The following is a 26,894-nucleotide window of genomic DNA, read 5'->3' as shown; positions in this document are numbered from 1 at the left end:
GGAAGAGTCGAGGCAGACACAAATCTCTCATCTGCTGGAATTTCTGGCCTGAGACAACTGACTCATGTCACAATACTGTGAGGTAATGATTTTCATCAACGCACACAGGTGAAGCTGGTGGTAGCTTTATATTTGAGAGAGTAATTACAGTAGTACCCTCCAAAACAGACAATCCAAAAAGGCCTTTCTGAAAAGGTTTCAAAAGGAGTCCCATGTGAGTTGACACATAAACTTAGAGGTCGGTTTTGCTTCTTTTTCATACATACTGAAGAGTATTTAAGAATAAAACATCCCCAATACTGATTAAAGATGTACTAACAAATTGATGTGGGTCTGATTTCCAAGAGATAATGTTCAGGAGAGCAATGAGGCTGTCTTGTCTTGCCTCCTTTCCAAAAATGAACCATCTAAGCTGATCTTTTTCAGTGTTCTTCCCATGTTCCTGCTTATTTCTAAACCTAATTCTCTGAAGACAAAAATGCACAACGCTTTGAAACAATATCCTGTCCAAAGCCAGGAATAAAGTATAAACACTTCAGACTTTTATCAAGTAATTTTTCCTCCAACATTCAAAGTTAGATCACACTTTTGTCAGCTTTTGCTATACTTTCCCAGCAAAAAAAAAAAACCAAACACACACACCAAAATCATGGTACTCTACTTGTGATATGTCTACTTTGGGTGACAACATTAAACACTTAATTCCTGAGGAAAATAAAGACAGATAAGGAGGTGATTTGGGGGGAAAATCTGAAACTGCTGCCAGTTTTTGTGACAAACATAGAGCTTTCTCACTCAACAGGCAAGCTGCAGATAAAACGGGTTGCTTTTGTGAAAAGCAGCTGAGCATGCTCAGTGAGGCCCCAGGTGTGACCTTTGCTCTTCTGTGAGCAGCAATTGGGCCAGGCAATCCATCATGGTGTTCTTCCTGTCAGGCCTGGTGCTTCGCTGCAGCTGTCTGTCACACTGGTGGATGGGACCTGCTTAGAGGCAATCATGTCAATCTCTATGTGACTACTCAGGCTAAAGCAGAAGGATGATTTTGACAGGTCTGGCAAAGTCAGCAGAAGGTACTGGAGGACTCTTTTTTTTTTTTTTAAGCATGTGTAAACCAAAGATGTAGATGCAATTTGTGCCTTGATATGTGTATGCGGTGTATGGTCTTGTAAACGCAGTTTGCCTCAGAGCTGGTCATCACGTATGAATCGGTTGCCTTCCGAATGCTTCCCGTAGTAAACGTAGCGGCATTTCCCTAGAACGCCTGCAGCCAAAGAAAAGCAAAAAAAGGTTAGCATTTAGCATGGTGTGGATGATAGGATCTAGTGGCATGGGGGGGGAGCAGAAGAAGGTATGGCTGGGAATTCAGCACCATAAACACTGGCTTCTGAATGGTTAGCAATCTTTGGGGAGAAAATAAGTTAGATTATTACTTGAAAATATTGTTTCTTAGATCTTTTCCCTGTGTGTATGTGTGGTGGGGGAAAGGTGGCACTTACCTGCCCTGCCCACATGGCGCACCTGAACATGCATGCACAGGCAAAATGGTTGAAAAAGAAGTATGCATGAAAAATCCAACACATGTATGCCCAAATGGTGTAGTCAGTTCCCTGTTTGCATGAGGAAATTTATTCACGTTCTTCACACCTACACACATAGAATTTTACACAGATATACCTATTCCAGCAGTCCCCACCTGTTCAGTGTCTTCTGTGATGGGTTGCAACATGATGGCCAGATTGCCTCATTGGGAGACATTGGAGGCCTTTTCCAGGTTGCAACAGGCCCATGATCCACTTCAAAATGGCCTGCAGAAGCATCCAAAAGCAACTTCCAGTCAAACCAGAAGTTGCATCCAAAAACTAGAAGTTGCTTCTGGAAAAGGTCTCCCAGGTCTCCCAATGAGGCATTCTGGCCATCATATCATCTGCTCCCTCCCAGAATGGCTCCAATTTGGGGCCAACCAGGCACAAGCGTGGGTGGGAGAGCACACCTCATGACCCATCACACATGGGTTCATGACTTACCAGTGGTCGTGACCCACAGTTTGGGAAACACTGCCCTATTCAAATGTTATATCTATGTGAAGTTGGCTTGCAAGACAGGCACGGTTTATGAGTGAGGCACAACTCACTCCACGTGCAGAGAGATCAGGGAGAAGGGGTTATCCCAGTGGTTCCCAAACTATTTCAATTGGCAGCTCCCTTGACCTACTGGGCCATTGGCCATGGTTCCCCATTAGGGCTACAATCCTATACATTGTGCAGGGCGGGGTATTTCATGAGGATTCTGTGGTTCTCCTGGCTGGTTTCCATGGCTCCCCAAGGAGCCATGGCTCTGTTTGGGAGCCACTGGGTTATTCAAAGAAGGCCACTGAATTGGAACAAAGCAGTCACTGGTGCTTTAAATTAAACAGAAATGGAGGAATTAATCTGCACTAAAGTCAATTTAGGTTCAAGGCAAATAAGAGAGAGCCTTCACACAATCATTGCCACCTTGTAGTGATAGTGTTAGGAAAAGTACACAAATAAACAGAAAAAAAATATATAACTTTTGAAATTCTCTGCCACAAGACATGGTGGTGGCCACTAATTTAGCTTTTAAATCATAGGAACAGACACATTCAGGGAGGATAGTCTGTTAAAGGCTATTATCCATGATAGCTAAATGAGAACGTCACGTTTGGAAGCAGTGTACCTTGATATTAAAGCCGGCAGAAATATTCACAAATATTCAAAATTTTCCACTAAAAATTTCAGTGCGAAATTGCACATCATAATTCAAGTACGCTAGACATTGGGGCATCGCCTAATTGTTCTGACAGGCCTCAGATATGAAAGCACTCTGCTGTCAAATATCACTGCATGTCATCCATCAGATACTGTCATATTACACTAAAATATCACAACTCGTGTCAAACAAAATAAATTATTAAGAATATGTATATACCGCTTTTCAACAAAAAGTAATTCACAAAGTGGTTTACACAGCAAAAGAAAATAAATGGTTTCCTGTTTCCAAAAGGCTCTAGATGCAGAAAAGAAATCAGCCACTGGAAAAGCCACCATGCTGAGGTGAAGAGGGACAGTTGCTCTTGCTCTGCTAAATATAAGATGGTACCATTTTAAAAGCTTTTTGCCAACTTAAGCAGGGGTTAAATCAGTACTGTATATTGTTTCATGCCAACCATGGAATACAGTCAGCTACTAAGGCTGCAATCCTAACCTCACTTTCCTGGGAGTAAGTACCATTCAACACAATAGGACTTACTTCTGAGTAGACCTGCTTAGGATTGTGCCCTAAATACCACTGCATGTCATCTATCAAGTGCTGTCACTCAGAACTCAATACCACCATATACTAACTACCATAAAATGCTAAATACACTAACTACCATAAAATGCTAAATAGCATTAAATACCATCTATTAAATACTGTTACATATTACCTCTCAAATAGGATCTCAAATACAAATATCACATATTAGATGAATAGTTGGCAAATATCACCAACTCTGGAAAGCTTTCATGGTTCAGATACAGACTTGGTCCGGTACTTGTTATACGGGAGAAATGAGTGCCGCTCATCAAATGTAGCAAAATATATATTTAAAGCACTGTCGAGGCGTAAATTCCTCTGTATTTCTTTGCCTGATCAATGATTGGTGGCTACCCTGAATGTTTTAATTTTGTTTTCTTGTTGGATTGTTTATGCCAATAAAGGTGGAATGAAATGAAATATCACCAAGGAAGTGTCTGGAAAATATTCAACATCAATATTTAGAGCTGAATTCTAAAGAGACTTTGTGGGAGTGAGTGAGATTTGGCTCCACTGAAAGAACCAGGGATCACCCAACAAGGGGTGCCCTGCTTGAGAGCTTACCAAAGCCTCAAAACTGAAGGTCCAGCAAGGCAGCTCTCTCCATTATAAGCACCCTGTGCTTTGCACAGGGTGATAGGGTCAGGAACCTTCAGGTTTAGATTGATATTCAGGAGAAACTCAGCAGGAACTCTAGGCACAGTCTATATAGTTTAGATGCTCAAACACTGGCAGGTACAATCATCCAGTGACATTCACTTAGAAAGAGTGGCAGAATAAGGCAACAATCCATCAAACATGTATTCTAGGAGCAGCTGAAGATCTATTGTCAGCTACGGAATGCCTTGCCTTGACAGTTCTTGGTCTTCGCTAGCTAATTGTGGGCAACATTGAGTGATTCATGTGGTTGAATGGCAGCCATTTTCTGGAAAGCATGGAAACTGCATGGAAACTGGGTCTTTTTTTCTCCTTCTAGAACACCTTTTCCCTATGCACACTGTAGGCCTCATTGCCCTCTCTAGTAAAGCCAAGCGGGCTTGCAGTTATTAAATATCAAAATATAAAGACTACGAAGTGTATTTTTTTAATTCTTGCTGTTTTTTTATTAATGGCATCCTTCAGGCTCCTTTGGCAGGTCGCCTTGATAAAAGCCCTATGAGAGCACTGCCATGTTTCTCAGCGATTGGGGACCGAGGCTGTTTACGGAGCTCCTGGCAGGAGAGCGCTGTTTGATGAATGCCGGAGACTGCAGCGAGGTGTCAGTGCTTAGAAAATGAGGCAAGGACATGAGGTATTAATATTGTCAATGATCTCTTGACAGGAAAACAGATAGTGCATTCACCATCAGATTTTAAATAGACATCAAGTGCGTTAATGACAAAAGGGCAGGCTTCAAACAAAGGGGGCTATCTGGTGGTGCGCTGAGCGAGTCTTTGGGCTGGCAATAACCTGATCTGAAAAGACACTGTCAGGGCTACAGACAGGCCTGGAATTGTGTGCGGTGACAGAAAACAGAGATGCTGACAGAGATACCGGTGCCATATTATGCCACGTATATTCTAACACTGTCTCCAGCCATAACTAAACCTGACATCCTTTCCTATCACTTATCGTTTTCTCCATGGTTCCTACAGAAGATTTCTCCCCAGACATCATTACAAACTCTACTGTAGTTTTAAAGTTCCTGGCAGGCCTGTTCTGTCATGGAGGTTGGGTCCTAGAGGCCTAAGGATAACCTCAGTCAATCTAAATTTGGAGTTTGCTGCAGAAGTGCTCTCATTTTCACTGAGATCTCAGCTACTTGAGGTGATCTGAACGCTAAAGTGTGAGGAGCTGTCACCTTGAATAAAATCCTTAAAGTAAAGGCGCTCAGTTCCTGGGATGTTCAGCAAAGATGTCGGACAGTCTGGCAGCAAGAAATGAAATGCAGCTGCTGCTGCTCGCCTGGGGATAAAGGTGCTTGGGCTAGTGACAGTTAAAGTCAGCTGAATTTTTATTTTTTTTTTTGAACTCCTACAGCCTACAATTGTTTAAATTAACGAAGTGTTGTCTCCACCGAGAGTCCCTACCAAGGCGCACAGCTGCGATTTGATTGCCGGGTGGATTGTGTATACACACTTCTGCTCAAAGGCCCCTGATAAAAGCACAGTTGAAAACGGTGCCACGAGACTTTATTTTTTATCATGAAGGTTATTTGTAAAACAATAGGCTTCCTTATAATTTAAATGAGGTGACAGTGATTCATCCCTTCGTCTCCACACACACACACACACTCACCAACACACACTCCCCCCCTTAACAACTGCAGAAAACTGTGAAAATTATAGGAGGGCTGTATGTGACAGCAAGAGCATTGGATGATCAGATACACCATTGTGTGGCTTTAGGAATCTGACTGCTTCTGGGTCTGCAGGGGGTCACAGCCTCCTCCCCTCCCATCCTGCTGCACGTGATGGCAACATGTATAGCTGGTAGCATCTTCAGAAAATAATGCCGCAAATGTGTGTGAAGAGAGAGAACAAGGCCACCGCATTTAATGACAGATGTGGCATTTTTAATTAAAATATCCAGAGCTGGTCATAATAAGCTAACTATACTTCCAATGCATCAAGGGCTGTGTGCTCCATTCAGAACACGCTCTCTGTTCAGGCTCTTGAAAAATGACAACATGAGGTCTCTTGAGGGATCATCTTCTTCCAAATGAGGCTCCTAATTTTTCTTAAGTAGCCGCTTCCACCATCACCATAAGCTGATAAAACTATAATTATGAAAAAATTGCATTGGGAAGATTCATTTTTAAATACACCCTTTATCTTTTAAATGTTTTCCCTCTGCGGAATGGATGTTCTAATTATACTGGGTAAGTAACAATCTTGCAATCGCTTGCATGTGCTGAGAGATCGGTCTCTCTTGAACACTACATTGTAATGTCAGCACAATAGACCTTCTAGAGCCGGGGTGCATGGGAGGGAGGCCCAATTATTCCCATAAATAAATACATGCATGCATACTTAAGCAAGTTTTAAAAAATGAGACTTTAAAAAAAATGGGCACACTTTGCTCAAAATCTATTGAATAGCTAAGCTACAATATATGCCTCTTACAGCACAATCCTAACCTGTGCCAGTACAGCCAGGCCACATGGCCTACGCTGCATCCAACACAGGTTAGCAGCAGGCTAGAGGTCACCTTGGGGTAAGGGGATTTTGTTCCCCTTACCCTGGGTAATCTCCCAGTCTGCCATATGGGGCTACTCAGAACTGCGCCAGCTATATAGCTGGTGCTCATCCAATAAACCCATGTAGGACTGTCCAGTCCTGGAGTTAGGATACAGTGTGCACTGCCCCCTCCCTACCTCCACACCACCCTCCCTCCATCCTCTCCGACCCCCCACACTGCCTGGTGTACATCTGTGCCAGCTGGTGCAGGGACTGGATCCGAAGCAGTCCCAGGGACTGGGAAGCAGAGATCCAGGTCCTGGATCTCTTTGTGCCACTGCTTCCAGCTCTCAAGTCAGTATGTTTGCAATACTTGGAGTCTTACGGCATATCTGTAACACATGGAGCCAGTACAGGGAGCTGATAAATATCACTGGATAAAACATCATTCAAATCAGTAGATAAAGCTATGGCACTTTCCATTTTCGACTTGTGCAGTGCGGAGATGACCTCCCCACAAACACACACAACATACTCTGCAGAGGCTTGCAACAAGTGTTCCCAGAGGACACCTCCATAATTCTCCCTCCCCCCCCCCAGGCATCTGCGTCCCTTTTGGCAATACAGCATCAGCAGGGGGTGGAAAGAACAGGATTGGGCTGCAAGTTTTGGAATCTAGCAATGAGACCCGTCTCCAACTTCTATCCTTTCATTTCTATTCTATCCTTTTATTGTCATTTACTACATTTACAGATTGGCCAGGAGGGTGACACTCAAGTGGAAAGAAACTACAACAGTGGCTCTGTCCACATGGTTTCAGAATTCGAGCAGCATTGGAAGAAGCCCAAGGGGAAGTGGTTCTCATGCTGTTAAGGTAAAGTGTGAGTTGGTGCCTTCCAAATAAAGCATTTTCACACCTAATCTGAATGGCTTTTTGCCTAAATCGGTCGATATGAATGTAACCCCTCCTATAAAAAAGGCAAACATGGAACAAGTCAGGCACATGAGATTCAAAAGCATTCAATAGTAGTAAGCCTACATTTACACTGCAAGCCAAAATCACTTTTTCAACCAGTTTAATTCTCACTATTTCCTCCAAGAAGATGTGGCAATTGTTGTTTTATGATATTCCTGCAAATTTTGCTGAAGAATCATACAAACTTCTGTCTTTTGGAATTTCCCCTATTTAAAAAAAAAAAAAAGTAAAATTTTAAATTTTTATACAAGCCTTAAGATATATAAATCAATTCCTTTATTTCTGTGTTTATGAAGACCGAGGAAAACCAAATGATGCCATTCTGCAATGATCATTTGGTGGAGAGAAGACCAATCACTTCCTGGGATATTATCAAAAACAAAGCTCCTCAAAGCAATTTGCGCTCATAGGCATCAAGACTTGAACTTACATGTTAGAATGCCAAATAATTGTCCTTCTAAGCAGAGTATGATGCTAGTTCATGGCATCTGGATTTCCCAGAGCGGGGAAATGTCAGAAAATTTAATTACTTTTTATTCCATTGTACTTTTGTTGTTCTTTCCACGCCTATAGAGTTAAATGAATAAAACACCCCAACAGTGGATAAAAACAAGTACAACATAGAGAGGCAGAGACAGTTTCAAACTGCCTCTGTTGCTGTCGAACACAAATGTACGTCTTCCCCTTTTCCAGCAAGTTCAGGAGAAAGAGGTTATACATGTTTTTAGACTGGCTCAGCATTAACAGGGAAAAACTGGAGGTGGAGGATGCTTAGGGTACAACCTATGCATGTCTACTCTGAAGTAAATCCTACTGTGTTCAGTGGGACTTACTCCCAGGAAAGTGTGGATAGAATTGCAGCCTTAATGGTTAATGTGTAGGGCCTGTCAGCCTGCCTACCGGGTTGACTGAAGTGGTCACTTCAGGTAACAGATGGACGGTGCCTACTTTCATTTGCCTGCCTCTCTCCAATGTTCTTCCTGGGTTCTAGAAGGAAGAGGGGGATGGAGAAGAAGAGAAGAGAAGAAGAGAAACCGTAGAGAGAAGAATAATGGTCTGCAGCACTAGCAGGTCTTGGGCAGGCCATGCTAGGATACATAATGGTAGCCAATACCCTTCCCCTGGAGCTATTCTGCAACTGCTTTTTAAAGCTTTTGAATTGGGTAAGGTGGATTGGGTAAGGTGAAGGGGTGAACATACTTTTAAAAATGTTGTATTTTGTAAGCTGCCTTGAATGTGGAAGAAAGGAGGGTCATGCCTTATTGCAAGTTGCTGGTGCAGACAAGAATGGCAGTGCCTCAGATCTTACTAGCAAGCTGCAAGAGAGGTGGAGTTAGAAAGGTGGTGTAGTATAGGAGTAATAGGGAGAGCTTCCTGGGGGGAAAAAATGGCAATGGAGGTAATAGGAAGAGAAACATGTGAAATTTGTATCCCAGGCCAGAAGCTGCAATGAAGTCCCATGTAAACTAGTAGTCAAGCTGATGTGCGATTAAACATAGCCTGGTGTGAATGCATTTCAGAGTTCCCACTGCAGCTGCAGAGGAAGTATGTGCGTGCGTGTGTTTTCCCTAAAGAGAGGAAATGGGAGCAGGAGGGGGCAGAGATGCACTGCAAGCTTATTTTTAAATAACTACGTTTCCCACATAATCTCGTGTTAAAAAGAAAAAAGAAAAAATGGAGGCGTTTGTCCAAGTCCTTGGAAAGAAGCAGACAAGCTGATATTTAATAATGAGCTATATTGTGCTGGGGTTGTATTATGTCATCATGATCTAGTCAAGCCACAAACTATGGGTTGCTTTATATGGCCCAGGCTAGGACTTCAGTTTAAAGCCCTCTAACACATTAAGGAGCCAAGCCATTAGGTTGACAGATTAAAAAAAGATCGCAGAGCTAATGTTTCCATTATGCATACCCTGGCAGTGGAACAAACAACACACTGTTCCTTAGATGTCATACTTCATTTGGAGAGGGGAAAAAAAGGGAGAGAGGGAGTGAGAATCTCTTCCTCCTTGAATGACAGTGACATGATGACCTTTGATCTAGGCATATGCTGTCTACAGATCCACTCCCTCTGGTGAAAATGGGCTCATTTAGGGCATATTACTTTAAATCATTTAACTAGCTGTGACCCCTGGGTGTGAGCAGGCACTAGTGAGTTCCCACAAAAGCATCTGTATTTTTTTTTTAATGATGACAATCACGATGTAATAGACTTTAGTTTATTTTTCTTATTAAGGAGAGAGTGCAATGTGAGCCTCTCATCAATGGCAAGGGAGTGTTTGGTTTTATAGACTGATAGAGTTGGAAGGGATACAAAGAGTGGATACAGATGACCACTTGCCAAGTGGCTGCTTGCTAAATGGTCATCTGTATTTACTCAGAGTTCCATATATGCTGTGGTAACTTTCCTTGTTCTTGTGTACAAGTTGCCACTGGGTAAGATAGTTGCCTATAACATTGACTGGTGCCATTCAAAACAGACAATAGATTAACCAGTGATCTGATTTCATATAATGCAGTTTTCATGTGTCCAAAGGGTGATAGTGTCCTTGGTGTGACCTGTTCCATGTTGGGGTGCTGTCCAGTTGGTCACAATCCGCCAGCCTAAGACAAACAAGATGTGATTGATTGACCGAAAACAGAGAGAACTTTGACATTAGTGGGGCAGGGGTAGTATCCTAATTCCGCTGATTAGATAGAGAATGGGATTCCTCCCCCCACATAGTTTTCTAGAAAATGTCAAACAGGCATCTATTTCACTTGGTAAGCTGGTGCTTTGGTAAGCTGCTGTCTTGGTAAGCATCATCCTACGGCACACACACACCCCATCAAGTATGTGAAGGAAGAGGAAAGTGGTAAAAATCTCCTTATTACTTGGCAGGATTTTTTTTTTTTTTTTTTGCTTCTACAGTCCTTCTGTCACTGCAAATTCTGTGCTTGGACGGAGATTAGAGGTTAACTAAAGATGTATCTTGTAAGGAAACAAAGCAATGGTTCAAACTGAATCATAACAAGTGCAAGAAATACGAATAAATAAAGTATTAAGGATAGGATCCAAAGTGGCCCAAAGGTACATGTGCGCACATCCTCAATGATTTCCCGTGTTTTCCTAGCACTCAAAGGCACTCTTTAAATTGTCTGAAGTATGATAAGCATCTCTCTATGTGGCCATTAGAAACCCAAATGAGGGCAGAATTTCTGCTATGCAGGCAGAAGTAGTGTATTAAGAGCCCAATCCAAGGTAGGTCTACTCAGAAGTAAGTCCCATTAGAGTCAATGGGGCTTACTCCCAGGAAGGTGTGGATAGGATTAGGCTGTCAACGCACAGAGTACCATCTGTGAGTGTAGGACACCAGTATAGCATGCCTCAATCAGCCAGGCCCACCTCAGGCTCTTCCTGTGCCTAGGACAGGGTCATTCCTGCTGCCACAGCTCCCAACCATCTCTAGAAGCAGACTGCACTTGCCCCCTTCCCACTGTTTTCCTTACTCCCTTCTGCCTCTCATACACTTGCCCAACAACCCATAGGCTTCCTCTCATGACCTCTCTCCCCGTTTGTTCAACCTCTCCTTCTGGACCCCACTACTTTGGTGGCCCCAGGAGCCTGCTCATCCTCTCCAGTGGCAGCTCTGGAAGGCTGCTCTCACACTTTAGCAGCAGGTCCTGGTAGTGGCAAACAGCCATTCACCCACTTTGGGTGGCTTTTAGTGGCCAGCAGGCCACAACTCTGAGCTGTACTTCAGTTTCTCCCCAGTCTGCCATGCTGACTTTGGAAAAGGCAGCACACTGGACTAAGAACCAGAAAAAGGAAATGGGGACTCCACTTCCTCCTGCTGCTCTGCCTTTTTCAACAGAGGGCTACAGGAGGAGGCAATCTAGTCCATGAGTGCTCCTTAGAGGGAGCAGCCCAGCTGGCTTACTGCCTTGGACTGGTGATATCCCTTTGACCAATTACAGGGCTGCCCCTGTCATCAGTATGTCAAATAGATTCTAATGGATAGACATTTGCCAGATTCTTCTGATACACCAGTCATGGGAAAAAATTATTCTCACATTTAATAGTTATGCAAGGCCATATTTGGCATTAATAATTAATAGCACAAATCCTAAAACACATGATTTTGAAGGACATTCCATTTAGTGCAACACATTTCTGGATGCAGAACAACTCCCCAATGGTCTAAAGAAATCTATTTCCACCACTTGCAGCTGAGCCGCTGAAGTAAAGGCCTTGACCACTAGAGGGCAGCATTAATTTGTCAAATAAAGAGGCCAAAGTCAGCAACTAAATATTCTTCTAGGACAATTAAAGTAAACCTGTTTATTTCCTTCCTAGTCCACTTTATGTTCTATAAGGATCAGTGGTTTGAATTTATACATTAAAAGCTTTTGGCCTTGTGCTTGAAAATCTGACTTCAAAACTTGTTCGCCATCTCTCTGTGTGCAAAGCAAAGAGTAACTAAAATAGGACTCCATTCTGTAACGCGAGAAGGATCAGAGTGTTTTTGTGTTGAAAACCAAAGAGTAGTGCGGCCACCAAATTTCACCTGAAGAAAAATTTGGAGGTGAATTTGGAGTTTGCTTCTTGGATAAAATAGCTGACAAATTTCTAGGGATGCACAATAGGATTGGTGAAATTTCTCTGTGTAGCAGAAGGGATTTCCACATTCCTACCTGGGATTCACACAAAATAGTACTTAAGGTTGTTAGCCAAGCAAAATTATGGGTGCCACCTGTCTGCTACCTGCCACTGGGTGCCCTGTTAGGAGTCCAGAGCTCATTAACAAACTCTCTGTGGGCAAGCTTGCTAAGGGTTGCAGCTAAATATCATCTAAAGCAAATTTCGGAAGTCTCTGCTTGAGAGAAACAGCAGAGAATGCTGGCAGAACAAAAAAAAAAAAGTTGTTTCAAAAAGACAGTTTCTCTAGGGATTGTACTCTCCCCTTTAAGAATGAGAGAAGAAAAAGCATAACAGGTGAAGAGCGTAACAAAAATAAACCAATTGCTTTGAACTTTGTGTTCATTTAATTTTTTTTCCATGAGGAAAAAAAGCAATGGAAAATTATATTTTAAAGGGAACAACTTCCAAAAGAGAAGCCACATTAATATCTTGTGGCAAGTGCTACACAAGGCATATGCCACGAGCCATATGCCATTTGAAATTCCAGCACATTTAACTGTGGCATGCATGAAATTCCACAGGTAAGAACCCACCTCTATCACATAGTGTCTTTTTCCATAAGGTCTCGTGCCTACAAGTACTTATGCCAAAATAAAATAGTCTTTAAGGTTCCATGGGACTCTTGGTTAATATTTTAACCAACATGAAAGAAACCAATATCATAATAAAGGTATATAAATGGGCTTTTTAGTTCAGGAAAGTGGGGAAGTACACTTTGGACAAAGTGATGAAAGCAATTATTTAAAATAATTTAGAAATAACTTAGGAAAATAAATATCCTCTCACTCAAAACTCTAGAAACCTGGGATCATCAGTAAACCTTTATTGGCATAATACAAAGATCAAAGATAAGCACACAAGGATAAAAAATATCAACTCAAAGAATCAAACATATTCATACCTCTCTGTGGGGTCATCCAATAAAACTACCTGCCAATATGTTCAGGGCAAACAAAGTTAAGTATTTCATCATCCAGTGTGTAATTAACATATACAATTCAGTGCCACAAGGTATGGTGATGGTCACTGGTTTAGATGGCTGTCAGAGATCAGCGGCGGCCAAGTTAACTCCTATTGGCGATCCACAAACAGGAGAAGAGGCTGCTGTAAAGAAAGTCAAGATAAAAGGGGGGAGAGGGGCCTATCTCACCAAAACCCCACAAATTGGTTTGGCATTTTGGCAAGTGAAGGAGAGGTACCATCGTGGAGGCAAGGACGCTCCCCAAGCAAAGACCTGCCCCTCTTGTGAGAGTGGAGAGCTGCCTGACATGCCTTTGCAATTTAACTGGCAAATTCTTATGGACTTCACAGCGCACTGAACATGTAGCTTCACCCTTGTATGCTTCATTTTCTATTGGAAAGAACTGCGATATGGTAGATCAGGACCACAGCGTGAGAAGAAGGGCTCTGCAACACTTTTCCTCTGCTGTAGTTGCAATCAGCATTGGGTCCTCTCTGACTTATGTTCACCCCTGCTAACTTGGCAAAAAGCCACTTTTTAAAGTGGTGCTTCTCTTATATTTAGCAAAGGTAGAGCAACAGTCTTTATTTACCCCAGTGTAATGCCTTTTCTAGCAATGTTTGTAGTGTTTTGTTCTGCCTCTTTTTAGAGGGTGAGCACTTTTGGGACTGGTAACCATTTATTTAGCTGCGCTATCCACTTTGTGAACATTTGTATTGAAAAACAGTCTGTAAACATCCATAATAATTATAATTACTGTCTCACTATATCCATTAGTAAAACAAAGCATTTAAGGTCCAACCTATGATGTAATATGTAATTTGGCCCTAAGTTGAAGCAATCAAAGGAGTTGGAAGAAATTTTCAGGTGATCCTGGTTAGAAGAATGAAGGACACTAAATGCAGGGCTGCCCACTGCATTTTCAGCCCACTGAAAAAAAGCTTATAAGGAAAGGCTGCTCAAAAAGAAAAAGAAAGTTCAAAATTTCAAGAGATTATTCAGTGAGAACATCATCCATTTAAGTTGATTTTTTTTACTTGCCCTATAATATGTGGCTTGGTTCCCCTGCTTGTGTTACCTGGAGACTTTTTTCTGTGCCCTTTATTTTGTTTGGAGTACAGTTATCTTCTGGATTGGGCTGGATTGATGTACCTCTCCAAGCATCTTTGAAATGCAGTATCAGCTCCCCTACACAACTCATAATCCTTGAATGATTGTAACATGGTACCTAATTGTTAGTGAGTTTGGCATCAGATTGTAAGTGTTTAGCTCATCCACAAAAGACAGCATGAGAGGGGCAGATCCTTACAAAGCGGTCATAAAAAGAGATACAACTTCATCAAGAAACTTTGTAAGGTATATTTGAATTTGGACTGTGGGGAACCCTCAGCAGGTTTGAGAATTCCTCCAAGAGCTCCAATACCTTATGAATAAGGTATTACTTAACCTCTCAAATCTACAGAAAGCTGACTCTACTTTCTCAGTTTTTTAAAGCCTGAATTGCCTCTTTCTTATTCAACTGGACAGCATTCTGGCACTTTTTATTCCATCACTAACTGCAGCTTGGAAATGTAGCCAAATGAATGTAGGATGCAAGTTCCAAACTTGGGTTCAGATTGTATCCAAATTTTGGGGGTGTTCAGTGACATCTATATTTATTTGATATTGTTGCTTCTCTTCAGAGCCACTAGAGCAGTGTTCCCAACATTGGTTCACTTGCTTACCTCTTGGCAGTCCATTTCTATAAATTGCACCCATCATATTAGCCCCACAAGGCATTCTGATGCCAACCCTGCAAGGCATTCTAATACAGACCTGCGTTTTCCCACCATTATTCAATTCTTTTTTAAGTACCCCTAAAGGTCCTAGCAAGTACCCCTAGGGGAATACATACCCCAGGTTGGGAATCACTGCACTACAGCGTTGGACAGAATACAATGACTTAAGCAGCCCCACTACTGAAGCCAGAACAATTAGTCTGTATTCCAAATAAGGTAGGGTAACAAAGCTAGAGACAAGTCCCATTCATGTGGGGTTGCCAGATTCAATATGGGGCAGGTTTTGTTTGCCAGCACTAGCCATGAAAAAGAAACATGTCAGCAGGTCCATCACAGCAGTATTAAGGCAGACACCTGTCCAGTCTCCCTTCTAGTAAACTATTAGATGCACAGAAGCTCTATCCCATATTGATTCTGACAGCCCTAAGGTTTGCCTGAAGCAAGCTGGTAAGTAGCAAGTTGAGGAGTACAACCCAGAAGTCTCATGTGCTAGTCCCTGCTGCAACTAGCAAGATCATTTTGAAGATTTATGTAGCTCAGTATACCTTTCTACAAACAAATATTATGGCAACCCATATTGCTGCTGATTTCTAAACAGGTCTAGACTCTAATAGGTACTTTTGTATAGACCCTATACAGTCCCTAACTAGAAACTCAGAATGCCCATACTAATAACTGGGAAAGGTAGGTGAAATTGTTCTCACCTGTACCTGTACATTCTTGCTTGAATGCAGTGGCGTAGCTGGAGGGGGGTGGAGCACTCAGGCTGGCAGCAAGGTGGGCAAGCGGCCCCTCCCTTTGGAGCCATTCCCAGCAGGGGGAACAAAACGGGGCCATGTGGCTCCGTTTTGCTCCCCCTGCCGGGAATGGCTCCAAAGGGAGGGGCCACTTGCCCCCCCCCACTGAGCCTCTCCGCTGGACTGAGCACTCTGCACCCCTCCAGCTACGCCACTGCTTGAATGGAAGACTAATTTTCATAAAAGATGGTTTCAATGCAGCCCTCTGTCTTCAGTTCATATGTCCCAAGCAACCCTCTTTATTACAGACATTTCCTATTTTTATTTTTTCAAACTTCTCTCCATTGTCCCTGTTGATATAATGAAGGCTGTATTCATTATGCATACTTTTGTGGGAGTAAGCCCCACTAAATACAATGGTACTAGACCTGGAAACTGGAAAAGGGGGAACAGGTGTATGGCATTCCAGGTGGAGTTTTGATAATAGGGAGTACATCTTGGCCACTTATGAAATTCTTCCATGAGTTATATGCAACAGCTCTCTTTAAAAAGAAGAGGGGGATGAAAAGAGAAATTGTTGAGGGTATGCAATGCTGATTGGTATGAAAATATCCAAGTACTATAAAGCCTTCTAATTTTTTTAACTCTTCTTTCATTTACTGAGAGAGAGAGAGAGAGAGAGAGAGAGAGAGAGAGAGAGAGAGAGAGAGACTTCCCCTGGCTTCAACCCAACCCCAATGAAGCCCCCCCCCCCCCCATTGCAGGGCCTGAACCTCTGGAGACCCAGCAGTACTTAGCCCACTCCAGCTCAAAATGCACTTCTATCTTCAACTCTTTCTCACTCTAGCCTCCTTTTAAAACCATGCTAATGTGGAGTGACAAATGTTAAATTCCAGGGGACAGCAAGCGGTTGTTCACACAAGAGCACTTTAAGACTCGGTGAATGTTTCTGCAGGAGTTACAAAAGACAGAGGCTACAAAAACATTCAAGAGGGAACATTAACATCTCTCCATTAGGATCAGTCTCATTAAAGTTTAGTCGAAGCACCCACAACAGATCTGGTGATAGCAAATGCTTTCCATGACAACACAGACAGCAGTGAGAGCTTTTGGAGTGTATCAGTTAAACAGTATTCACCCACTTTGACAGTCTGAAAATACTACTCACTTAGGTAGCTGGTTCAAAATTTGTCAGATGATTTACTGTAAACTAACATGCTCCTACCTCTAGCAGAAGCCAACCAGAATGTCTACATGCTGGACTTAACAATATAACACATCTGTCCATACAGGAATGGTTCCAGCTTCTTTCATAAACACAGATTATCGGTGACAAGGGCAGTCCCCAAAACAGGAAGGGAGGGAGAGGAAGGCCCAGACACAATTAAATAGTGCCCATTATAGAAGCAGGGAGGGGCCTCAGCTTAGAGGAAGAGCACACCTTTCTCATGTAAAAAGTCCCCTATTCAAATGATATCTGTGGTAGGGCTGGGAAGACCTCTGCTGAAGACCCTAGAGAGTGGTTGCCCTTTCCGTGAAGATTGTACTAAGCCGGGTGGACCAATGGGATGACTCTATATCAGACAGCTTCATATGTTCATATTTCAAAAGGGTGGAGGCCTGTGCTGACCTAAATGAGCTGCCACAAGCCTGGGAGGGTTAAATCAATGGCTTGAAACATGAGAAGTACTGATTTTGCTGTGACCACACCTGCCACTTCAAAGCAAGGGGATTATGGCCAAATCTGCCTTACGTTAAAGTGATGCTTTAGTAGTGTTCTTATTTCCCACCACAACTATTTCAGACTTCTGTGGTCTGTTCACACTTGCAGTAGGAGAGACAATGAAGCTATCCCATATGCTATGGATGCAGCCATCCTATATTTCCTTTCAAGAAAAGACAAACAGTGGAAAGTACAACTTTGAGCCAAAATTTTGTGCCAGGTGGGTAATACACCCAAGCACAGAAGCATCAGCTTCAGCAAAGGCCTTTTGCATTAGTTTAAAACTGAGTGTTTTATTTTAACAACTGCTACCAACATCAAATGGTAAAAAGAAAAACAAGCACAAATTCAGATGCCCAACATTTGAAACCCTCCATCCAGCCAAGCTGTTTTGCAGTAGGAGAGTCATATACCCTTGGATGCCTAGACTACGTCAAATCAAAAATCTAGTTGCTGCCTGTTCACTTTTATGGATTGCTAATATGTCAGAACCTTTGTCTATTGATATAAATGGAGAAATTTTGTCCAGAACTGGTTTTTTTTTTTCCAAACTGTCACAAATCTACCCCTCTCCCCAGCAATGAAACCTCTCTGGAAAAAATAAATTTCATTTGGGCACAGATGGTGATGCATCAACACTTCAACTTAAACAATGTGCCCTCAGTCAATAATAGCACCATATTAGTGACCTTGGTCAAGAACTAGGAAACTAGTTCCAAGAGCCCAAGGGGGCTAGAGACTTGCCCTTCTTCCACAGTACTTTTCTAGTTCTATGGTACCCGTAAATGTACTTTGAGACAGATAGGAGACTTTTTTTAAAAAAAAGCCGTCTGTAATAGGACATGGCTTTGTATCTGCTGTTAACAGAGGACAAAATGTTTCTAAATACTTAACAACAACATTGTACAGTACTAGTGCAAGTCCATTAAATGAACCTTTGAAATATTTTGGATCCTGGCCCTGTTTCATTCTGTATTAACAACTAAAATGTTGCAATTAGATATCCAAGAACATACTGTAGCCACATTAACCCCCCTTAATATCCAATCTGTTTGGCCCTTCTGGGGCAATGGGTGGCTGGGCTGACCATAATTAGCTAGTAGAGGAAAAGGCAGCAAATGTACTCAGCAAGCTTTGCCCACTAAAGACCACGGTCCACATTACTGCCTCTCCTCTTCGTAATCACAGTGTGGGGTGGCAACTGGAGCGAACTAGAAAGTGTGACAATACCCCACTATTGCATAGCCACTTCTGGAAAATACTTATGCACCACAGTCCAGCCTGATAGGGCATGTAGTGTGGAAGTAAGTGTGGTGTTGTGATGGCCAATTAATTTTCAATGAGAGAGTGGCAGCCCTCACAACTGAGTCATGTGATAACTGATGAGTTGTCACTGCAACCCTGGTTGGTTGCTTACAGTAGCCCAGTTATTTCATTTTTTCTTTTCAATTCTGCATTAACACAAATGCCCATGTAACACAGTATATGCAGGCAATGAACTCACAAATTTTTTTTTCAGAAAATTGCTGAATCTTTATTCCTTAGCTAGTGCTCAAGAGAATCATATTTCTGAATCTAAGCATACTGGACACTGCTGCTATTAGTTCACCAATAGGAAGCGTGGACCACACACTTCTTTTCAGGTCTATGTGCTAACATGGCCTCATCAAAAAGAATTGATTTTCATTATGGCCTCACCAGGCTTAGTTGGAAGGGAAGTGCAACTGCTGTGACTGACCACAGCAAGAACCTGAACAGCTGGCTATGGGTGCAGAAATCTTCACAGGTTAAATAGGTGCGCTGAACCTCTGAATTAGCCTCTTCTGAAAAAACCAGCCAGCAGCTACTGAAGTGTTTCACTCCCCAAGAAAGCAAAAAGAAAGAAAAATTGCAGTAGCTGCATTAACCCAACTCTCATGACGGATTTTTCACATGTGGAGGAGAAACAAAATGGAAAAGAAGCGAGAAGCCATGTATGAGCTTTATGGAAGAGACTCCATGAAAAGCAAGATTTGGGTAGGTCTTCTCATGGAAGGGACTCATGTGTATGGATTCACAAAATCTTCTTAGGAATCCCCTCACACCGTTTTCCAATAATAAACTTAAAATTCAACAAGATGCAACCCTACCATGAGGGAGGTCTGGGGGTGGTCAGCTGAGGTGGCAGAACTGATGCACTCTTATAGGTTGACAGGGTGGGAGACAGACAGGTCACTGCTTTCCCCAGGAGAAACTCTTCCCTTGCATTTCAATAAGATTTGTGCGAGAAAACTTTGCAGTGGATCATATCTCTGTCATTTAGGTGGGAATAATAAGTGTTGCCATTTGGGTTTTCTGCACAAAAATATTCTGGCCAGGCCCTGACATGAAATGTAGCCCCTAAGGCAGCTTCATTTTTCCCCCTTTTCTGTTCTGAGAGGGTTAAAAGAATACTCTGACGGCTGGGAAACGGCTGCTGTTGATACTAGTGAGGCCTTCTCTTTAACTAGATCCTTCAGGAAAAAAAACAAATTAATCAAGAGCTGGCTGAAGTGGGTTTAATGATTGCATTCTGCATACAATCAGCTTTTCCCTTTTCAAGGGCCATCAATATGTCAAGGAAAGACATATCTGAAGGATATAGCTCTTAACATCAAGGTTATCTATTCTCCACAAGGCTCCCACTCCTTACCAGGGCTGATACTTTACGCTGTCTGTGTCTAACATTTTCATCAACTCGGCAATCAATCAAGGTAATAATGTTGTGCAAAAAATCAATTAACAACGCAATTAAACTTTCCTTATTATCTCAAAGGGCTGAAATAATACCTGAAGGGGAGATAGACTCACTGAATGCAGACATCTATAACCCAATGTGAAAGTGAATTATGAGGTTAGACAGATGTAGGCATGTACCAGTGTGGTTATTTTCAATGGGGTATAGCTCATCCAGGCAGCCTATCAGTCACCGCCAATCCTATATCCTAAAATTCCAAATTACTTTTAAGAAATATATGATGCGCAATATCCAATTCATATTCCCTTTTAAAGATAACACATATAAAGCAGCACGCATGGTGCATACACATGCACACACACCCTTCCTACCCTCCCCCAGAAATCTGAACAGGAATATTATTCAAAGACAAAATGATATTTCAGAGAGAACATAAAATATAAAAGCTATAATAACATTTACATCTGTATACCACCCATGTCAGTAAACGCAGGCCATCAATTATACATAATCTGGAGCATATATAAGGGAGCGAAAAATGATGTGGCACAACATTTAAAACCTAGAGGCTTAAATTTGCAAACACCTACATCTGTGGCGCAATCAAACACCATGAAGGAATAGCCCCAGTTTACACATATATGGAAGCATCCGTTACAACTCAAGTATTACTCATTTAAAATAAGACAGAGAGACTGTATTATTTCGCAATTACACTCAACTCTCACTGAAATACTGTTCCCCGGAGCCAGGATTTTAAGAGCGCATCAAAATAAGAACTATGAAACCACTACAGATGGGAAGAAATTTTCAGATTCTAAGGAATGCAATTAAAAATTGAGGAAACCCCAGAATTACTGGATGCTTGCTGATTATGGGTCAGGGGAGAGGAGAATTAAAGTTCAAATGCACCTAAATCATAAACATTTGAATGCTTCCACAACTCTCAAAGGCAAAACTAAAAAAAAATGAAAGGGTGCAACACAAACAGAATGAGGTGGCCTTTGTTTTCCCATCTTGTACACACACATACTGCCACATTGCTATGTGCTTTTTAACAAAGAGGGAAAAATAAAAGAGCAAACTACACAAGTATTTGCAGAAGAAGAAATCCATTTGCAAATGCCTAGTTCAAGACCTTTGCTCTAATCATCGGGTACCAAATATTGAGAAACGCCACCAAACAGCACAGCATTAAAAAATACTCTCAGTCATTGCCCTCTGGATTCTCTTTATTAAGTATCTCTTGATGTATCTGATAGCAGAAGAGAACTACAAAGCAATTCTCCCAGCTGCAGTCCCTTAAGTACATAACAGCGGTCTGTTTTCACAATTAGCTCATGTAGGGCAAAGATGTTTGTTTGGACCAGAATCTCTCTTTTTTTCCCTCCCTTCCTCTCCACTTTTCTTTGGCTTGAAATTCTCTCTGGTTTTGTCCTGTTAGCACCACATGCTGTTGACTCAGCCAGAAGCATGTTATGAATGCAGGATTACACCAAAACAATCCTCGGTCATTTCTACCATTGAAACAAACAAACAAAATGTATATCCCCCCCCCCCATTAACTTTTGGAGCATCAGCATTATGGGTTTGTTAGGGAATCTCAGCCATTCTTATCTTAATCTTAAAGGAACATAATTAATACGTTTTTGTCTGTGGTGACGATATTGTCCGTGTATCAACTGGAACCATTCCTGCTGTGTACTTGATTCTGCAGACGATGGGGGTGTGTTGGATTTTAAATGATGTGCTGGTGCGCCTGCTCTTTATTTGCTGTAGTTTATGTGTTATTCATGGGTTGCATTTCGAGGCATGAACGATACACAGATGTAAATGTTTAAAGCTGTTTTTGCGACTTAAGTCCTTTGTGAAATGCATCTTTGTTTTCTAATAATTCTTTTAACTATCACAAATAACCAGCAGTACATGACAATGTCTTGAGAGGGGGGCTTTTTATTACCTTACTAAGCCTTTGTGATGAAAAATGTGTTCCTCCTTCCCTATTTTCTCTCTAATGCTCTTTCTTTGTCAAAACAAAATGCAGAATGACTTGAGAGACAACAGAGGTATGTCTGCAGGGTAATGTTGAAGAAGACCCCATTTTTGTAACATGCTCATTATTCAGGATCAGAAGCAAAAGTTACATGATTCCTGACTTAGCTGTCAAGGATATGGGTCTAAACACCAGAGGCTCAGGACTGACATGTTTTGTAACCTGGTTTCTTTTTATACTGTCATTAATACATTTTCAGAACTTCAAGATGGACATGGAAGAGGGACAATGGCCTGCCAGATCACAGTACATCGGTTTGCCATCCTTCAGTTCAATGTAAGTTTGGACAATTTCAAATTAACGGAACGTTTCTATGAGCTGTTTTCATCCCTGTGACCAGATTTCAATCAAATTCAGAGATACACAGTCATTTTTCCGTGGTACACTCCTAAAACCTAGAATAGGAACAGATGTACTGGCATATGTAGTTTGATATAACTTAACTGTTTAGGTCAGTTTCCCATTAAGCCCCCAAAACTTATTATTGACCCTCTTGCTCAGAAAGACCTATTTTAATTTCTTGCAGCAGATTCATGTTCTGAAAGCGCAAAAAATTACCAACTCACTTCCAATTTGGTAAAGCTCTCCTGTCTGGCCACCTGAAAGTGATTCTTATTGCAGGTGATTATGTAAGTGATGACAAGCCACATTTGGATGAACAGCTCAAAAAGGCTCATTTTGCCATCAACATCTATCATTAAGAAAAAATGCTGAGTTATAAACAGAGGAAAAATCACTAAAATGAAAGACAATATGCAGCCCCAAGGAACCTACAATCTCAATTTTTAACACTGAGGAGGCAAGAGGGTGGGGAGAGAATTGAGAGCCAATGGTTATTACAAAAAGTAGAGACGAGTGCAGGACTGGTGGGCGCAGGGTAGTAAATGTATTTCTAAAACTTGAAATGAAACTTGAAAAGGAGGGGAGGTGTGTTCAGTAGGTTCCATGAATTAAAAATTGGTCACTTGTGTTTAATAAAGTGCAGTCTGGTGTCTTCGCTGGAGGTTGCAAGGGTAAATAGAATGCTAGATGCAGGGGAGTGGCAGCAAGATGAAAATAACTTGCATGCTCCTGGAGGCATCTGGTGGGGCGCTGTAAGATACAGGAAGCTGGACTAGATGGATCCTGGGCCTGATCCAGCAGGGCTCTTCTTATGTTCCTGTATGGTACATACCTCACTCACATAAGCTGCAGCACTACATATGGTTATTTTTGAAAGGCATGGTTACCTGAATCACATTAGTGTACAAAGAAGTAGGGGAGGTGTCAGAGGTGAACCAGGTCAGGCGCTGGCCAAGTATTAGCAATGATGGTAGCAACCAATGGGCCATCAGGGAGATGAGTGACTGGTGACGTGGGTGGCCCAGTGCAGGACTTTGCTACAGGATCCCCAGCAACCTGGCACCAGCACTGTGAATAGGTATACATATGTAATAACAGAACCATAATGCATGTGCCTCATGCTACACCAATGATTTTCAGCCACTGTGCTGGAGCACATTGGTGTGCCACAAATGGTCTGCAGGTGTTTGGGGGTCACTTATTAGCAGGGCCATTAGGAATGTGAGTCCCCCCCACCCCCACACTGGCAGTGCAGTGTGCCTTGTCAATTGTCAAAAAAATGATGGTATGCCTTGACAATTTTAGTGCCTTGTCAGTGTGCCATGAGATGAAAAAGGTTAGAAATTGCTGTGCTACACATTGTAACCAGAAACTGCTTCTCAAGTGCAAAATACCTGCATGGCATGTTAGTACTAAAAGCTGCCCATGCATATACTATAAAGCATGTCTTTTTCCATTAATACACACACACAAACACAAACTCCGTCCATTGGTACGGCCATTACTACCACAGCTTGCTGGTGACTTGGGAAGAAAAATGTGCAGACACTTCCCCCTGCTTGCTTACAACTGGACAGGGTCCCCCTCTCCTTACTAATGTGGGCTAAGGCCAGTGCAAGGCAACAGTCTGAATCAACTAGAGGCATAAAGGGAAGATCCTGTGTGCCTTTCAAAAAGCTGAAGACTGCCTCTGAACTAGCACTGGCGTCTGGATAGTGCTCTAGTCCTGCAGTAAAGAGATCAGTTGCCCTCATGGGTTAGTGCAATCCTGGCGATGAGATGGAATCCCATAGTAGATCTGGACTGAGAGTGAACACCTGTGAACCTGGAAAATTATGAACACTCTGGTCATTCTTAGCAGCACTAGACAAAATCAGTACAGCATCAAAGGAACTCTGGTTGACTCAGTGTAACTGTGGGAATTTGGGTACATATTTTTAGTTTAATTATTACAGACTTGGAAAAACAGGTCAATGATGCCTGATTGTCATTAGCTTGTAGTATTTCCTGCTACCAACTTTATCAAGCAATGTGACTGAAGACTGAAGTCTTAGCACTGTGCCCAGGACTGGCTTCCCAACAAGGCCAAGTGAAGAGTGGCTGCTCTGAATAGTGCAAATTTATTTGTTTACAGAGATTTCTATACTGCCTTTCCCCAGGCAACAAACCTGGCAGCAAACAAATTGGTGGGGGTGCCCTCCACTCTGTGTCTGTTGCCCACCCTGCGCTCTGATCCTCTTCTCGCTGCCTGTGAGTGACCAAGAAGAGGACTGGGGCAGCGTCAACCTACCTCTTCCTCCAGCCATTGTGGCAGCAGAGCTAGAGCAAGAAGAAGGGGGGGACGCTGTGGCCCTCTTCTGATTGCTCCCCTTCCAGGAGAGCAATCAAAACAGGATCATGCTATCACCCTCTTGCCTGCTCAGCTGCTTCTTCAAAACAGGATGGGCAAGCATGCTAAGAGTAAAGATACCTTCCATTTCTGTACCCACCATGTTCATTCAGCCCTTTTTGAATGGAGATGGAAGTCCTGGGGAGTGGGGAGCTTCAGGATCACTCTGCTACTGCCTTCTTCAAAACAGGCTCCTTGGCACATACTAGAAGCAAAGAAGCACTTCTGCTCCTTGCAAGCTCTGCACAGTCTGTTTTGAAAAGGCTGGGTGAGCAAGGAGGAAGTGGTGATGGCAGTGAAGGGCTGGGGGTACGCAACAATAGAAGAAGTCAGGGCATATGCAACAATAGAAAAAGGAGGGAGGTTGATAATTTGGATGCAGCTTTGGGTGCTGTTTCAGCTTTGCCCAGGCCTTTTGTGCAACTCCTACTACAAGTAATCTAACAAGGGCTTCAACCCTACAATTCAGGTCTCTACTGGTGCCCCACTAGATATGCTTCTCTGTGCAGCTACTCAAATTCCTACTATCATGAAGAGCCCCTTACTACCCTACTATGGAAACTAACAAAATAACTTATGAATATTGCATGGTGCCTTTAAAGTATCCCATGGTGCTGTGGCACCCCTTTGAGTTCACTGCGACATGCCGTAACACACAGTTTGGGAACAGTGGTATTAAACTAAAGACACCAGAGACTGTAGATAGTTAATGACACATAATTTTACTGTCACAGGAAATAAGGCCTGCTCCATCCACAATATGTTTTCTACTTATTATAGACAAAACTTCTAACACATGAAGTCAATCTACAAATCATGAACGGGTAACAACCTTGAACCAATGAAGGGGGGGGGAGAGAGAGAGCTGGTGCAACAGTGTCTAAAAGACTGCCTGCCAAATCCCGTCCCCCACCATTACTGACAATGCAGCTGTGCTGATGGAACACGCACATAATCCAGGGAGGAGAAATCAGGAGGCCTGCTAGAGGTAAGATAAAAATATTTTCTATGTTCTTCTGCGTAGACCTACTGGTGGCCTGTGGATCTTCTTGGACCTATGCTAGCTACGTATATTGCTGGTGTAATTCTGAGTAGAAAAAAGGGAAGAGGACTCATCAAAAAGAGAGACTACTAGAGTCCTAGGCACATGCTGGTGCTGCCAAGATCCACTCCCTCCACACCCTGAAACTCCCTCTGCCCTCCCCCTCCCTATTCACAATGTGCGCCCATCTTCAAATTACCAGCACTGGTGGAGCCTCTGGGAGCCACCAACATATGCATTGTGCCTATCGCCATTTGTGGCAGTGGCCCAGAAGCGCATGCCAGGGGCCCGGCTTGGCATGTCAGTTCCGGCAACACAAAGGCCCAATAGGTTTGGAGAATCAGGATTTCCCTGGTCTTCCCTCTGCCATGAAGTCACTAGGCATCTAGGTAAGCCTCTCCCTCTCAGCCCCAGCTCCCCAGATACAATGGCGGGATATTATTACTCAAAGGATCTGCTGCAAGGACTACCTCAAACCTTTCAGAAAGCACTATACAAATGCAACTGCTACCCTGCACATGCCCAATCTCGTCTGATCTCGGAAGCTAAGCAGGGTCAGGCCTGGTTAGTACTTGGATGGGAGACTGCCTGGGACTACGGGTGCTGTAGGCTTATACCATAGTCTTTCGAGACTGAAGGTTGCCCACCATGCAAATGCTAATTATTATTAATAGATAGCAGTTGGCCAGAGCAGGTCATGCAATAAGATGTAAGCTTTATTTTTGCTTGGCTCAATAAAGGAAACAGTGGTGCTCCTGCTATAATCTGGCCTCTGCCCCACCACAGGCTTCTGCGTTCCTAATTTGGCCTGAGCCAGGACTGATACAGTCCCATGTTCTGCCAAAGTGGAGCTCAGCCGCATAGGAATGAGTGGGCTGTTACCACAATTAGTTTCATCTCACCTTAAGAGGTTCCTTCTCCGATACAGCTATGTGACAGAATAAGAGAAACTGGTGTGCCAGACAGCAATCTCCCCCCCCTTGCACTTCTGTTTACAGCAAAGATGAGTAACTTGACAGCCCT

At 42.7% G+C, this 26,894-nt stretch overlaps 1 protein-coding gene across 1 annotated transcript in view; it reads right to left on the bottom strand.

Moving 5' to 3' along the window:
• Window positions 1-1,109: 1,109 nt before the first annotated feature.
• Window positions 1,110-26,894, bottom strand: part of LRMDA (leucine rich melanocyte differentiation associated) — a 923,478-nt gene continuing 897,693 nt past the window's right edge. Inside the window, exon 7 of the mRNA XM_066622155.1 lies at window positions 1,110-1,261. Within this exon, the coding sequence (XP_066478252.1) occupies window positions 1,182-1,261 (80 nt within the window). The 3' untranslated portion in view covers window positions 1,110-1,181. The remainder of the gene's footprint in view (window positions 1,262-26,894) is intronic.

The sequence above is a fragment of the Tiliqua scincoides genome, chromosome 3 (assembly GCF_035046505.1).
Source record: "Tiliqua scincoides isolate rTilSci1 chromosome 3, rTilSci1.hap2, whole genome shotgun sequence".
Lineage (NCBI taxonomy): Eukaryota > Metazoa > Chordata > Lepidosauria > Squamata > Scincidae > Tiliqua > Tiliqua scincoides.
The sequence above is the reverse complement of the archived record's forward strand: the minus strand, read 5'-3'. Positions and strand labels throughout refer to the sequence as shown.